Raw genomic sequence first — 15,740 nt, 5'->3', positions numbered from 1 at the left:
ATGTGAAAAGCCCAAAGTAACACAAGTAGTGGCCATGTCCAAATTGTCAACAAAAACCATTCATACACATTTTGAAGTGTATTGCAAGTTTTCTAATGATCTATGGATGAAGTATACGAAATCCATGGGTAAAGTAACGTGATGAACCTTTCCTTTAGGGCTCCCCCGTCCCCCCCTCCCCTTTCCCTTTTTAGTGATAGTTGTAACTATAAATAACATTATTTATACTAGGAAAAATTGACATTTAATACCAGTGAAAATATCTTGTGTTACATTTGCTACCCGTTTATTTTTTTTTTATTTTATTTTATTTATTTTGCTACCACCTAAAATCAAATAATTAAAATTTCACTACCACTTAACGGAATCCGTTAAGGTTCCATTAAGTTTATTCCAAAAAAAAATTAAAAATTAAAATTAAAAAAAAATAACCCAGCCACCCCTTCCCCCTCCACCCTGTCGGCGGTCGGTGCCCAAATCTTCGTTGCTACGTATCCCCCCTTTTCCCTTCCCCCACCCCTACGCAGCCTCGACCCCCACCCCGAACCAAAACCACCCCCTTTTCCCTTCCCCCACCGAAATCGACCCCCTCCCCTTCCCCCTACCCTTTTCGGCCTTCCCTAACACTAAACCACCACCCCAAAACCACCATAAGCGAAACCCTAAATTCGTTTTGGGTGGTTATAGGGTGGCGGTTTAGGGTTAGGGAAGGCCATCGATTTTGGTGGGGGAACGGGGCTAGGGTGGATTCCGGTGGGGGAAAGGGGGGGTGGTTTTGGTTTGAGGTAGGGATCGGGACTGCGTGGTGGAAAGAGAGGGGGGTGGGTTCGCGCCAGCGCCGGCAGGGGGGATGGGGTGGCAGTGAGGGTGGGGGAGGGGTGGCAGTGAGATGGAGGGGTGGTTGCAAGGTGGTTAAAACGGTGGTTGAACCCAACTAACGGAAATAGTAACGGTGTAAGTCAGTTGGTAATAAAATAAATATTTTAGAGATTTGGGTGGTAGCAAAATAAAATAAAAAATTAAACAGGTCGCAAATGTAACACAAGGTACTTTCGCCGGTAGCAAATGTATGTCAATTTATACTAGTAGGTATTATAAACTGACCCAATTTGACTATATCCGACCAAATTTAAAAATGACCTGAGATAACTTTTCAACTTGGATGGACACTGTGATTTAGCATTGCTTAAATCCAAATTAATTAAACCAAACCGATTAAATGAGATTTTATCCAACCCATTAACCCAAATTGGCACCTAGATTGACTATACCAAGGCTATTAAGAGCCTTTCCACTGGTAAGCTACATTTAATATTTTGTATGTTTAAGTTACAATAGTTTTTAGCAACAAAGTATTCCAATTACTAATAAAGTGTTGGCTCACTTTGTAAGGTTCTTTCTTCATATTCTAGAGGTATGGGGTTGGAATCCTAAAATCGAGAGTACTTAAGGAGAGGAATTTTCTTACCCTCCCCTATAATTTCAAGTGCTTGGCTTGCAAATAATGGACCAAAAAAACCATAAGGGTTGAGGTCTGTTCAAGGTCCTCCTTGCCGTTAAAAAAATAAATAAAAAAAAAGTATTTTAATAATAAGCTACTAACATTTTATAGTTTGCAAAAAATAAAATAAAAATAAATGATTGTACATTTGTTCACATGTTAAAATATGAGTGGAATTTATTGTCCCTTTCTCAACTAAATTTTTATTTCGATTTACTGAAAGTAACTTAACTGAACTGAACTAAACTTAACTGAACTGAATATAGAATTAAAAGGAATTGTTTATGAGAAGGTAATTAGGAATTGCACTGAATTAAACTGATTACAGCTGGACTGAACTGAACTTGAATTCAGATGAAAAGAACAGGCCTAAAACATGTAGCTTGTTAGCTTGTATATTGTTCAATATTTTGTTGTCAACATGTAGCTAGAAATTGTATACATTTTATATATTACAAGCAAGTCCTTACAATTGCACTGAATTAAACTGATTACAGCTGGACTGAACTGAACTTGAATTAAGATGGAAAGAACAGGCCTAAAACATGTAGCTTGTTAGCTTGTAAATTGTTCAATATTTTGTTGTCAACATGTAGCTAGAAATTGTGTACATTTTATATATTACAAGCAAGTCCTTACAATTAAATAATTGGAAATTTGGAGATGCTTTGTTATGAATGTTTTTATGTCCTCTTTACTACAAATATTAAGAACTAATACTTCTTTTACTATAATTTACATCTTTCACGTAGTATAAATTTTATTATCTGATCTTTTGATATTATACACACATCCATCAAATATATGAATTGTAAGAGAAATTAATATTTATCGAAAGTTTATATTGCTGGATAATATGCAAATAAGTTTTGCTTATTCTATAAATATTTTTTTTTTATTTATTTTTTTTATTTATTTTTTTTTGGTAAGATATAGCAAAAAAAAAAAAAAAAGTACGTAATTATAATAGTACTCATAAGTAAAAAAAATTATAATAGTACTCATAAGTAATACCAACATGTTTTGGTATGTGGCTACATGATGTGATCAAATTTTATGTTATAATTATAAATCATAAGAAAATGTGAAATTTCACTCACAAACTAAACATAAAATTAAATAATTAATAAGTAAAAAAAATAAAAAATAAATAACCCCCTTTGTTAATTCCAAGGGGAGGGGCAAATTAATTTGAAATTATCAAATTTACATGAAACCACACTTTTTGATGTTATAGAGTATGATAAGATCACATCATTCATAGAATTGACAGTTAATTTTAAACAATACACAAATTACATCATGAGAAATGTTTAAAACTAAACACTTGAGTAAGACATTCTTTCATGAACAAATAAGTTATCTTGCTCCTCCTCATGAGAAACACAAAGCTTATTAACAAAACACTTAACTTCATCCTTTTCTTTTTCATCCATTTTTCCTCCTTCAACCCATTTCTTTACCTTACGAATAAATCGACGCCTCCTTGATGGATGACCATTATTAGTACTCAAACAAAGCTCATGATCATTATGAACCGAAAGTGCTTTGTTATTGCAACCATAGTTCTCATCAATTTCACTATGGTGATCTTCCAATGACTCGATTTCCTCGGCTTGATTCCCATTTTCTCCTTTGTTTAGCTCATGGCACCTTAATAGTTCATTCCTTAAGCATGCATTGGTCCATTTTAGGTATGTTAATTCACTTACCTCGGCTTCTCGGTCTTTTTGGAGTTGTTCTATCTCTTGTAAGACCCTTTCATGCTCCTCCTTTGGTACACCTTCTATCTCAACATTCTACAAGTTCAAAGTAAGGTCAAGAATACAAAATCAAGTGACTTGTGGGAAAATTTTCAATTATAAGTCTTTGAAGAAAACATGATGACATATTGTCATGATCATTTTATTAATTAGTAGGAAAGTTACAAGAAATAGCAAATACATAAAAATTTGCCTAAGGTTTATTCTTGTGCTTTCGCTCACTTTGGAGACTTTGGTAATTTACGTCGTGTTTTTTGGCGGTGTGATAAAATTTCTAAATAATAAGTTCTATTGAATTATGATATTTTCAAATATGCACATAGCTTAGGTTATCTAACGTAAAAAAATTCTTAATATCAACTAAAACTGATGACTTGTTGATTACCTTTATCCCATAAAACATCACATTATTGCATATATAGTTTTAAGAACATCCAATTATGATAATATAATCCTTCATACTACGTCAAGATTCCACTAACAAAATGTTATTTAAAATTAATGTTAAACTCAAGAACATTTGGAGAAAATGACTTAGCCTTTCGCATTGATATTCATCACATATATATACACGATACAAAACAAAACCTTACTTGCCTAAGACTCCTAATAAGATAAATTTGACAAATATACAATATTAACATATATAAACCAAACCGACTCTAATAATCAATGAGTAACAAGTCAATATATTTTTTCATTTTCATTAACTTTCTGAGCACCAATAATCAAACTAAATTGGTCACGTTAACAATGTATGTAATTTGTACATATTTATAATGCAACAGCTAGACTCGAACGACTATATTTATTACATAATTGACTAACCTAGACTTTACGGATATGGCATTACTTTCTTTAGCACAAAGTTTCTTATTTCTACATGCAGCTTTAGAATTTTTAAATCAACCAAAGGAGGTGTAAGTTTAACTTTACATTAAAGTGTGACAATTCAGGATGCTAAATGCCTATTTCCTTTATAATGACTTGCAAAAGCAAGATATTAAGAAAAGAACTAAGATTCAATGTTTTAGAATATTGTTTTTCTGTCTACACTTTACATTAATTACATATATAACTATCTAAGGAGTATATTATTAATTTGTTTATCTTAAAGTTGGATTATGTTCTCAAAGCTAGATTATATTCTGATGTTTCAAATAATGTACTATATAATTGCTATTAATATGCTAAACCAAAATGGTTTCATTAAATCATTATAGAGATTATATAGTATAGAATTCGAAAATGTTTAGTTGATTGATCGATGATTACAAAGGTTATGCTCACTAATAAGAGATAGCTAGATGGAGAAGCTTACAATTCATTAATATGTTGTACTTTGTACCCCATAATTAATATCCCAATTAAAATAACCGAAAGCGTAGTCGTATTCATTTGATTGTATGCTAAGATAAACTAAGAAATTATCAAATTTTATGTCATGAATCACAATTATAATTCGGCATAGGTAAGATAAAATTGTCACAATTTAAATAGTTAAGACATAAGATCATTAAAAAAAACATGTTTATGTGTTTGTTGTTGACTAATTATGATGTAATCCCAAATCTATTTTTAAAAAAGAAAAAATAAAAAAATAATTTTTAATGAAATGTATGGAAGAAAGAGCATACCTTTGGATTTGATGAACATAAATTTTCATCAATTTCAAGCTGATTATTGGAGACCTCAATTTTCTCTCTTTGTAAATGATCAACAACCTCTTTCATTTGATTAATTTCATCCTCTAATTCTTGAATAAGATCATCCTTTTTTTGAATCTCTTCTTGATTGTTTAACACCTCTTCTTCCCTTGCTTGAATCCTCATCTTCAATTCCCTTATAATCTTCAATCTTTGTCTTGCTCTTTTGCACAACTTCCTTGCTTTCATCTCAAGCAACCCATTTTCCTTCTTAGATTCTTCAAGTTGTTGCACAATTTTAATGTACTCTAAAATAAAACTCCCAATCCTTTGGCTCTCTTCTTGTACAAATGACATCTCTTTTAGCAAGAACTCGGCCCGAGCTTTTTCCAACATCATCTTAGACTTCATCTCCATCAACATAAATTCTTTCTCCTTCATACCTCGATATCGAACAAATTGCCTCATCAAATCCCTTTCCCTCCTTTGAAGATTTTCGATATGAATTCCAAGCTCTAGTAACTTGTCCTCTAAGTTACTACTACTATTAACACCTTGACCATGCAAACTTGAATCATCTTCATTATATTGATCATCATATGTTGGATTAAGGCTATCATAACGATAAGTTTCTTCATCCGATGGAGATGGTATCAAATTACTAGATTGTTTCGACATGATCCTTGCACAAACATAAGCTGCAATAGAAAGAGCAGCTGGGATTCCAGCTTTTACTATCAAAGGGCTTATCATCTTTGCTCTTGAATCAGAGCTAGACATTTTAGGAAACTTGATTGAAAGCTAATTTAGAGAATATTTTGTACAATATTGTGTGAATAAAACATAGGTTTAATTTGTTTGATGATAATGTGTGTATATATATATGCATAGGGTTATATAAAATATGAAGTATACTATTCTTTGCCTTTACTTGGTGTATTTCTTGGGATTTTCGTTTCTTTACAAGGAATTTTCAGGGAAAATTAGCTTTTTGATTACTCCTTTAATATGTATCTTTCTTACTTTAATTCATATCACTGTTTCATTATTTGATTCTTTTCATTATGATGGAGAATATGATTCCTTTTGTTAAAACAATTTTTTCCTATTCACACCATTTTTTGTCCGTGTGAAGATATAGTTTTTAATTAGCATTTCTTTCTTATGTTTAAGAATTGAATATTGCAATTAACATATGTTACACATATATATATCTATGAATCTATGATTTGAGTAGTACAGGAGAATCAATACAAAACGAGTATTGATTTAAAGCCAAGGGGCCGAGTAATTTTTAGATATGGCAAAGTTGATCCAACGTGACCTCATCTTAATATTAGATCGGACCCAACATTTCAACCTATATCTATATAATTGGGCCATTTATACTAAAAGGTTAACATGTAGCACACAAGCCCAAAAGTTATATGACCCAAATACAAATATTTTCTTACATAATTCATTGAATTTTTTTTTTTTTTTCAAAACCTACATAATTCATTGATAGTTAAGTTGCAATAGATCTTGGCACTACCCTCACAATTGTTACCTTGTAATCATTGTCTGATTAGTTTTGTACCATGGATGGATCTTAGAGCATCCAGGAATTAATGGAATATGGCTCGAGATTAATTAAATTGATTGTCAATGGCTCGAGATTGACTCGAAGGATACTTTAAATAACATGAAAAGGACTTTTGTGAAGGGCATAGGCTTATACTATACTTCGTATGTGATAAGTATTAGAAATGATATTAATCAATGTTGAAAACCCGGGTTCAAAAGGAGTTTATATAAAAGAGGGAACACAAAATTAGGTTAACGCTTTGTCACCAGCTACCAGCTAGTATCGTGGTGAACTAGGAAGTAGAATGCGAGGAAGTCCAAACGGAGGGTTGCGAGACACGAATCTAGTGTCTCAGGGTAGTTTAGGATATTTACTACATTAAAGTACCTCTATAAAACACTAAAGTACTGCTAGAGGTCACAGTGGTATATTTTTAACGTCTAGTGGTACATTATCATTATCCATCCAGTAGTAAACGATTAATTTAGACCTAAGAATTACAAAAATCTAAGTTTGTTTTTAAAAGCCTTAAACTCTCAATTTTATTATTACGAATCTCAATAGTACAACATTATTGTCCAGTGATATAAAATAAGTACCCAGTGGAATATTTTATATAGACTGGTTGTTTCCAAAGCAAGTTTAATATCTACTTTGTTTATCTCTAAAAATTCATGTATTAGTCTTAAGTGTTGCGTCGATTTGGTATTAGAGCGAGCCATACGATTAAAAGTTAAACTAAGTAATTAATTAAATAATTAAATAAAACTGGAGAATACTAGGCCCTCTACTGAGTGTAAGAAAACTGATTTCAAGCATTATTATCATATTCTTGAAAATACTATTAATTTTAGCCCAGTCCTTAATTATATAGTAGATCAAATTGGTGAATTAAGATCGAAAGTTGATAACATACATGCTCGTTGTATTAATATCGAAAATAAGATATCAATAACCACAACCGATATTAATAAAAAAAAAGTAAGCGATCTAAAAGAACGGGCTAAACAAGTTCAACTTGCTTTTACAAACGAAGTTAGGCATCTATTTGGTAAGGAAGTATCACCTAATAAAGAGGAAATTGTCCCGTATAAATATAAGTATCCTTTTCAAAATTTAGATAAAATTTAAAAGTTTATTGTATCACTACCTAAAAGACCTACTAGTAACTAAGAAAAGAATAAAGAAACTAAAGATGAGCCCTCATCTTCAGGAGACAACACTTAACGAACTACAAGCCGTATTCGATAAAGAAGAAGACCCTAATAAACTTAACGAAATCACGTACTTAAAATTCTGAAAAAGGGACTGCTTCTGATAATGAAATAGAGAAAAATAATTATGTTACTTTAGAGGAAGATTTATATCAACAGATGGGATTAATGAAGTTAAATGAACTAGACTTTCTACCTATAGAAGTTATTCGACAAAAGATTGAAAATAAACTAGGTAAAAGAGTAATGGATAATAATGATATTGGAGAAGAAATTATTAATGAAAATAATGTTATCCAAAGATCTAGGTACCAAGGAGAAGGAAGTTGCACACGACCAAGATACATACCAGAGAAGACTACCTGGTTTAGTGTCAAGGTTATGTCTAATCATATACCTAAAAAAGAAGAAGTAGTGACTCTTGAACCTATAAGTCAAACTGGTAATAAGCTTAAATTAGATGGTGTAAGAGATAGACAAGATATTTTAGATCAGTGGAAAAAGAGTATGAGTAGTGTACTTAACCTAAATACTCAATGGACTTATGAAAAATTCTTAAATTATATAGTTTATAGTTTCTATGGCTGTGTAGAAGATTGGTATGATGGTATAGAGGAAGAAGTCAAAACTACGTTAAGAGCTAATGAATCTCCTACTAGAATGTTTAGACATCTATGTCAATACATTGAGTTGGAGTTTATTGGTCCTAAAACTGATCCTAATGAGAAAAGAATGGAATATCAAAGAAAGTTAAGTAATTTTTCCATCTGTAGTATGAAATATGTCGAGAACTATATTTAATTTGAAACATATTATTATAAAATCGGTGAAAAATGAAACAAATCTTGGAATGTTCAGTGATAAATTACCAAGTCCTCTTACTGAAAAAATTAGTGAAAAATATTAAGAATGGAGAGAGAAATTCTTAGATAGGGACGTCCTAGGTAATAGAATTTCTATCCTATGAAAGTGGATTGAAAAGAAATGTAGAGAGGTTGAAAGGACTCAACAAATGAAGAGACAATTTCTCACTTGTTGGGATTTCCTAAATAACTATGGATGTGAAAGAAAAAACTATAATAAGAGAAGAAATTATAAGAAAAATAAAATTGACAGATCAAGAGGATAAACCTATAAGAAAAGATACTATAAACATAAATATAGAAAACCAAGTAGGTTTTTCAGAAAGGAAACATATTGTCCTGAGAAAAAAAAAATGCAAATGTTGGTCTTATGGAGAACTAGGACATTATGCTAATAAATGTAAGAAAGCTAATCATAAATTAATGAAAGTCTTAGGTAGTTGGGACTACATAGAAATAGAGTCGGTCCCCATTTATATCCTCTATAAACGAATTTTGTTTATATAGTGGCATTGTTGCAATTATATGGAAGTTTGGCTGTACTATATTCATTTTTAATTGTTATGTTGAGTTGGACAATTAGTGTCATGATGAAATAGTCTTGACGGTGGAATAACGTCCGTTACACTGTCTCTTAACCCTTACACTGTCTCTTAGGAGAGAGAAAGCTCACTGAAAAGCTAGAGAGAGAGAGAAAGTCTGTGGAAGAAGAAGATGCTGTTTGTAGATCTGCTAATTTGTGTAAATTGATGAAGATTTGGTGTCGGCGTCTTAACCCTTCCGGCTCTCTCCATCGGTCAGTTTCGATTTGTTCTTTTTCTTTTTGGATTTGTTCTTTAATTTTGGAATTAAGTTTCGGAAAAATGGATGTGAAAAGCTGTGTTTAATTTGTTGATTATTAGATCTAATGCTTAATTTGGGGATGATTGAAATTATGGTAGGCTATTGGTATTGTGTTGTTTGTTTTGTTATGATTTTGTGGAAAACGGTGAATAATATGTTTTCCTCTGGTTTGTTGTATTAATGTCGATACCGTTGATGGTCCTTCTTTTGGGATTGTTATTATGGAAATGGTGTGGGTATTAATACTATATGAAATTGGGAGTGGTTGTATATTATTAGTTTGTAATTGTTTGTTGTATGCCTTTTTCCTTTGTAGATAATTATATTTTTGGTTGGAATGGAAGCTGAATTTGTTGACCCCATGGAGCAAGCGACAGTTGTGCTTGATCACAGTTCAGTCCTTGACAGTCCTTATACTTGTGGTATTGAAAATGCTTCTGGTTGTGTGGTTGTTCATGAAAGCCCTGAGATCGAATGTAGTAATCCTGATCTTCCATCCCTGAATTGTCTGACACCTTATGTTCATCCATCCCCCTCCACCGTACCTAATCTAATTTCGCTTAATTCTCCATTAAAAACTGTTGAGACTGTTGAGACGATTGTTTCCACGAACAAGATTAGTGTGTACACCACTGTTGAAGCACCTAGGGTTGGGATGGTTTTTAAACACTGGCAGGATGTGGAGGCATACTATAAGGAGTATGGTGAACAACATGGCTTTGGTGTTAGTAGAGTGTCGTCTTCATTTTCTAAGGTCACTGGTGAGAGGAGGGGTGCTACTTGGCGATGTGAATTTTGGGGACCACCTGATATGAGGGCTCAGAGGGAGGCAAAAAAAAGGTCTAAGGCCATGGAAGCTTGTGGGTCTGGGGATGTCTTAAATGGAGTTATAGGAGAGGATGAACTGAGCCGTGGCAAGAGAACGTCGAAGAAATGTGAATGCAATGCCTGCATATATGGTAGTGTGAATGGTGATGGTGAGTGGGAACTGAGAACAGTTGTTCTGGAGCATACGCATGACCTATGCCCTGCCATGTCTACGTTGGTGAAGGAGTATTGAATGAAGAATTTTACATCAAATGCGCGCAAGAAATTAATGAACTATTATGAGGAAGGGCTTCCAGTCACTCGGATACATGGTTGTATGGGTTATGAGATGGGTCCTGAGAACATGCCAACTGTTAAAGACCTTCATCACGAGGTTTCTAAGGTGCGTCGACTGAAAATGGAGGGTGGGGATGCTGCAGCTATGATGGCCTATTTTGATCGGATGCAAGCTGATAATCAAAACTTTTTCCATTCACATCGCCTTGATGAAGATGGCCGATTGAAGGATGTGGTATGGGTTGATGCTCGTAGCCGAGTGGCTTATGAGGAGTTTGGGGATGTGGTATGTTTTGATGCTACATACCTTACAAACGAGTATGAACTTCCGTTTGCCAACTTCGTTGGCGTTAATCATCATGGGAAATCTCTCCTGTTGGGATGTGCATTTGTATCTCATTAGACTTCAGAGACCTACTCTTGGGTGTTTCAGCAGTGGCTGTCTTGTATGGGTAACAAACCTCCTGGTGCCATACTGACAGATCAAGCTGCTGCTATGAGGAAACCAATATCTGAAATAATGCCATCGACTCGACACAGGTGGTGTATCTGGCATATTATCCGCAAATTTTCAGAGAAGCTAGGGAAATGTGACAAGTCAGTCTTTTTTTTATTGAATAGTATTCTTATGTGACAATATGTTAATTGGATATGTGACAAGTAAGGACTTATTTGAGTTTCCGTATTCTGGCTATAATGCTGTATATTGCAGGACCGTGTTTTCTGATATGAACTGTTTCTGAATTTATACTGCTGCAAACTATTTATTTCTTCATCTGGCATGAGTTTTATGTTACATTATCTGTTGTTTTGTTTAGCATGTATTCCGCACGTGTTTGATGTAAATAAGTTTAAGATATTACATGTTTTTTAAAAGTGTGTGTTCCATATATTACATGTACTGACTGTCAGATACTCTATGAGATTCAGTATGTACTTGTCAGAATATTGATGCACCAATCTATCTTCCATGTAAACCATGTGTTTTCATTTTGTGAGTGTTGTGCAGATATGCTGATTTTAAAAGCCCTTTGAAAACTCTTATATATGAGAGTTTTACCGTTGAGGAATTTGAGAGTCAGTGGCATTCATTAATCAAGCAATTCAAATTGGAGGATAATGACTGGCTTTGTGATCTTTTTGAGAAGAGACACATGTGGATACCGGCCTTTATGAAGGAGCACTTCTGGGCTGGAATGAAAACTACTCAGAGAGTTGAAAGCATCAACAGTTTTTTTGATGGGTTTTTAAATCGGCACACAAAGCTTCATGAATTTCCTGAGAAGTACACACGGGCTATGGCGAAGCGGTGAAGTCTGAATTGGCTGCTGATGCTAGATGTGGTTAATACATTAGGAGACTAGTTAGTGGGTTTAAACTTGAAAGATTCTTCCAGAAAATCTACACAGACACGAAGTTCCAAGAGGTTCAGAAAGAGTGTGCACGTATGATGTATGTTTATTCGAAGGGGGAGCGTATTGTAGAAGAAAATGTGACTGAGTATTTACTTGAGGATAGGGTATGGATAATTCCCGAAGGCAAGAGGCAGGAGGTGATAACTGATAGGCGTCGCCTTCTGCGTGTTTTATTTAATAGTGTGACGAAGGAGGTTTCCTGTGAATGTAGGAAGTTCGAGACCTTTGGTATTTTGTGCAAGCATGGCATTGGAGTCCTTGATCAAAACCTGGTGTTTTATATTCCAAGCAAGTATGTCCTTGATCGGTGGAGGAAAGACGTTCCAAGGAAGCATACAAGGGTCAAAGTAGCTTACCATGACCCTTCTGAAAGAGATCAAGTGAGACAGTATTACAAACTCATGCACGAGTTTGAACCAATTTGTGAAGTAGCGTCCTCCATAAATGATCCTGAAACTGTAGCTATGGTCATTTCATGCCTTCAACAGCTAAGTGTTAATGTGAAAAAAAGCAGGCAAGTTTTCCTTGAAAAGCAGGCCAAACTCCCAACCCTGCCAACAAGTGGTGTGCCACCTTCAGAAAAAGGGTCTAATCAGGTCTTGAAATGCAATGGTGGTGAGGCACCGTCATCTGTAGTGAAGGCATCATCAATCGCACCACCTGTGAAGGACCCAATTCCACGGAAGAAGCCTCGTGGTAGGCCAAAGGTAACCCACTACAAGAGCCTAGCAGAGACAGGTTACAAAACCCAGCAAAAGAAGCCTACACAAACCAAACCAACCCAGCAAAAGACTAGTCAAACACAGGTATGACTAATTCTGGCAGTTGGTTATTTTGTTTCTGTTTTTATTTGATGTGATGATATTCTCACGGGAGATTGATGTGATGTGGTAGTCGAAACGTCGACGCTCTCAACGTCTTATGGAGTTGGACGAAGCTAACGACAAAGAAATGGTTGAAGATTTTGATGCGGATATTGATAATTGCTTTTATGGCTCTGATCACTCTATGGAGTTCTGATGAAATGAAGCTTATCTGTATGGGCAGCTGATCAGGTTATGGAGTTCTGATGAATTGAACCTTGTCATTATGCCCACCTGTATTATGGCTAAGTTGTACGAGTTATAAGTCTCATTTTGGTTTAGCTTCAACACTGTCATCTTAGCCTGCATGTAGCCTTTTGAATCTGGTTCATGGTTGTAACAACTTTTACTTAGCTTTCATTGCTGTCATCGTAGCCTAAATGTAACCTTTGTATGTTGACCGGTATCTCCCTTCTCCCTTTATTTGCATTCTCTGGCCGTATCTTTTAGTAATTTTTGTAATGTTTTAAATTTCGTAATTTTTTGTTAAGTTAGTTATTGCGGCCAAAAACAAGTTGATAATTTGATTGAATTATTGGGCCTTTTTTGTCACAAAAATGGCCTTTTTTGTCAAAAAAAATGGGCTTGTTATTTTACCAGTGTAATGTGGAATAGTTAATGTATCAGTATTATTTTTTCAAATAGTGTTTTTGTGCTAAGTACATAAATGTTTTTGTTCAATAAATATAAAATCTACACAAAGGATCTGATTTCCAATTTCACATTGATAGATACCGGGCTATATTACATACTGTGGGCTTATATTACATACTACTGGGCTAGATATACATTACCATCAACAATTGGACCGTCATCACAAAAGGCTTCACAAAAGGGCCCAACAACTACTAAACCCGAACCAACCAAACTACTAAATGCCCGCCCCAACCAAAAGGATCCAAAAATACTAAGCCCAAGCAAAAGGGTTCACAAATACTACAGCCCACCAAGTTAAAGGATCCAGAAATACTAAAGCCCAACCAAAAGGATTCACAAATACTAAAACTCAAGCAAAAGACAACTACAAGCCCAGGAAGCTACACTGGACTCCGACAACCGTCCTCCACCGGAACCACTTAAATTCTACGATTAGGGAGTACATACACCTTTTTGATGCGAGTGTTTGTGTTGATCACTCCAGGCTATCAAAATAAATAAACAAACAAAACATTACAATATATCAAAATAAATTAACCAAGAGAACAACATTACTATAGGAATACATTACCAGTCCCCGGACATAAATCACATCTCCAGATTGAATTCCGATTTCCCCAGCAATAGCCCAAGACGCGATGATGGATCCACGAAAATGGAGCCTTATCTTGAATGACTGAACATCAATCCTCGAAGCATAATCTTCATAGATGGACTCAAAGTTTTCATCACTCCTTATGTCATAAAGAATTCCGACATCTCCAGGGCTACGACCTCTCACAATGATAGTGAACACAACAACATCAGCTGGGAATGGACGGTTAACCCCATTCAAGTCAACATCATCTGGGTTAAACTCATCCTGCTCCTCGTTCTGAATCATAACGTTGTCGACAACCACAGGCGAAGCTGAAGTAGACCCCCTCTCGTACTTTGGGGGTGTATGAGTGTTGGCCATGTTTGTGAGCAGGGATGGCCTAACTTTCATCTATTCTTTCCTTGTCTTAGGCCCTGAAGCAAGTGTCTTAGTAGCATTTTTCGTCAGAACTTTGGAAACCAAAGTCCGACGACGGCGCTTGTACGTCTGAGCAACTTTCATCGGCCTCTTGCCTTTAGAGGAACTCACAAGGATGAAGTTTTGGGTTGAGGCCATGGGGCTTAGGTTTTGTGTTTTGTATTTGAGGTTCGTGGTGGGATTGTGGTTTTATAGTGTTGCTACGGACGTGTGTACTAACCTCGCCAATTGAATTTGAACACGTATAAAGTTATGATGAAAAATGGGGCAATTTAACCCAAACAAAATTAGCAATTTACTTCAATAATATTTCGGTGCATTGATAATATAACAAATTTTAATCAGAACCATTGTAAGAGAAACTGAGAGGCTTATTGAATTTATAAATGCCCTTAAATTAACTGACCCTTAATTAATCCTCAAACTATTACATATTTTGTATGTTTTGGAATTTATAAAAAAATAAAATTCAGCCGTTTAACTTCTAAAAAAAACTATTACATAGTTCAGATGTTTCTTAATTAACTTCTTTATTGTCACTTACGTTTAATTTAGTAGTTACCAACAATCAAGTATTTTTAGTTTCTACTTATTTCATTATAAATTAGTGAAATTAGTTACATGTATTAGTATTTCACTTCACTTAATAAATAATTCATGCCGAAAGGAACAAATATTATAGTAAATGGGGAGAATACTTTACTATTTCCATATAATTTGCTAAAATATTTACCAAGTAATGATAATAATTAAATAATATTTACAAGCTGAAAAAATAATAATAATATAATAATGTAACCAATGAGGATACGTAATTTACAGAAATTAAAAAATAGTAATAGTAGCCTTTTATTAACATGAAATATTTATTAAGTGAAGTGAATACTAATATATGTCACTTTTACCGAGGGGGTTAAAGTTAACTTAATACTACAACTGAAACAAATCTAGTAAAACTACACCCTATATTGAAACAAATCAACTATTGATTAGACAACACATACTAACCAAGTCTAATACTAGTAGCCCTTTACTGAAGCCTACAACTACCCCTATATAAAATCAAGCAAATTGGTAATGAGATCTGGTCGAAATTTTTCAGTATCATGTGGTATCCCAATTTTCCCACCCAAAACTTAGGTAAAAGTGATTCAAGTTTTAATATATAAAATTGTAAGAGAGGCATAAACATTAAAAAGCGCAAAGGAAGATCAACCTTGACTCTATAAATGTAATATTAGTCTAATTACATTGAAACACTTGTAGTAAGTACTCACTTCTAGCGTTCG

The 15,740-nt window shown here is 34.2% G+C and overlaps 3 protein-coding genes across 6 annotated transcripts; 2 read left to right on the top strand and 1 right to left on the bottom strand.

Moving 5' to 3' along the window:
• Positions 1 to 2,648: 2,648 nt before the first annotated feature.
• Positions 2,649 to 5,851, bottom strand: LOC110703047 (protein CHUP1, chloroplastic-like). The gene is made up of 2 exons (XM_021880805.1): positions 4,902 to 5,851; positions 2,649 to 3,300 (listed from the first exon to the last, which is right to left on the bottom strand). The coding sequence occupies exons 1-2, from the start codon at positions 5,688 to 5,690 to the stop codon at positions 2,821 to 2,823; spliced, it is 1,269 nt and encodes a 422-aa protein (XP_021736497.1). The 5' UTR covers positions 5,691 to 5,851; the 3' UTR covers positions 2,649 to 2,820.
• A 3,260-nt stretch (positions 5,852 to 9,111) lies between these two features.
• On the top strand, positions 9,112 to 13,311 carry LOC110703046. Of its 4 annotated transcripts, none has more exons than XM_021880803.1 (4): positions 9,112 to 9,350; positions 9,714 to 11,041; positions 11,511 to 12,722; positions 12,811 to 13,311. In XM_021880803.1, exons 3-4 carry the CDS (start codon positions 11,949 to 11,951, stop codon positions 12,934 to 12,936), a joined length of 900 nt encoding a protein of 299 aa, XP_021736495.1. In that variant the 5' UTR covers positions 9,112 to 9,350; positions 9,714 to 11,041; positions 11,511 to 11,948; the 3' UTR covers positions 12,937 to 13,311. The 4 variants fall into 4 exon arrangements, with proteins under 4 accessions (XP_021736495.1, XP_021736494.1, XP_021736493.1 ...); XM_021880802.1 differs by having other exon boundaries at positions 9,714 to 11,098; XM_021880801.1 differs by having other exon boundaries at positions 9,714 to 11,161.
• On the top strand, positions 10,494 to 11,814 carry LOC110703045 (protein FAR-RED IMPAIRED RESPONSE 1-like). Its single transcript, XM_021880800.1, has 3 exons — positions 10,494 to 10,787; positions 10,905 to 11,098; positions 11,511 to 11,814. Exons 1-3 carry the CDS (start codon positions 10,494 to 10,496, stop codon positions 11,812 to 11,814), a joined length of 792 nt encoding a protein of 263 aa, XP_021736492.1.
• Positions 13,312 to 15,740: the final 2,429 nt, after the last annotated feature.

This window comes from Chenopodium quinoa, unplaced genomic scaffold (genome assembly GCF_001683475.1).
Source record: "Chenopodium quinoa cultivar QQ74 unplaced genomic scaffold, ASM168347v1, whole genome shotgun sequence".
Classification (NCBI taxonomy): domain Eukaryota; kingdom Viridiplantae; phylum Streptophyta; class Magnoliopsida; order Caryophyllales; family Amaranthaceae; genus Chenopodium; species Chenopodium quinoa.
This window is presented reverse-complemented; position numbering and strand designations above follow the sequence as displayed.

Excerpts from the sequence above, each read along its gene's own strand:
- LOC110703047 (XM_021880805.1), bottom strand. The coding sequence starts at position 5,690 with ATGTCTAGCTCTGATTCAAGAGCAAAGATGATAAGCCCTTTGATAGTA. Across the intron at positions 3,301-4,901 it reads TATGTTCATCAAATCCAAAG|AATGTTGAGATAGAAGGTGT; the intron begins GTATGCTCTTTC and ends TTGAACTTGTAG.
- LOC110703045 (XM_021880800.1), top strand. The coding sequence starts at position 10,494 with ATGAACTATTATGAGGAAGGGCTTCCAGTCACTCGGATACATGGTTGT. Across the intron at positions 10,788-10,904 it reads ATGAGGAGTTTGGGGATGTG|ACTTCAGAGACCTACTCTTG; the intron begins GTATGTTTTGAT and ends GTATCTCATTAG. Across the intron at positions 11,099-11,510 it reads AAGCTAGGGAAATGTGACAA|ATATGCTGATTTTAAAAGCC; the intron begins GTCAGTCTTTTT and ends AGTGTTGTGCAG.
- LOC110703046 (XM_021880804.1), top strand. The coding sequence starts at position 11,949 with ATGATGTATGTTTATTCGAAGGGGGAGCGTATTGTAGAAGAAAATGTG. Across the intron at positions 12,723-12,810 it reads AAAAGACTAGTCAAACACAG|TCGAAACGTCGACGCTCTCA; the intron begins GTATGACTAATT and ends GTGATGTGGTAG.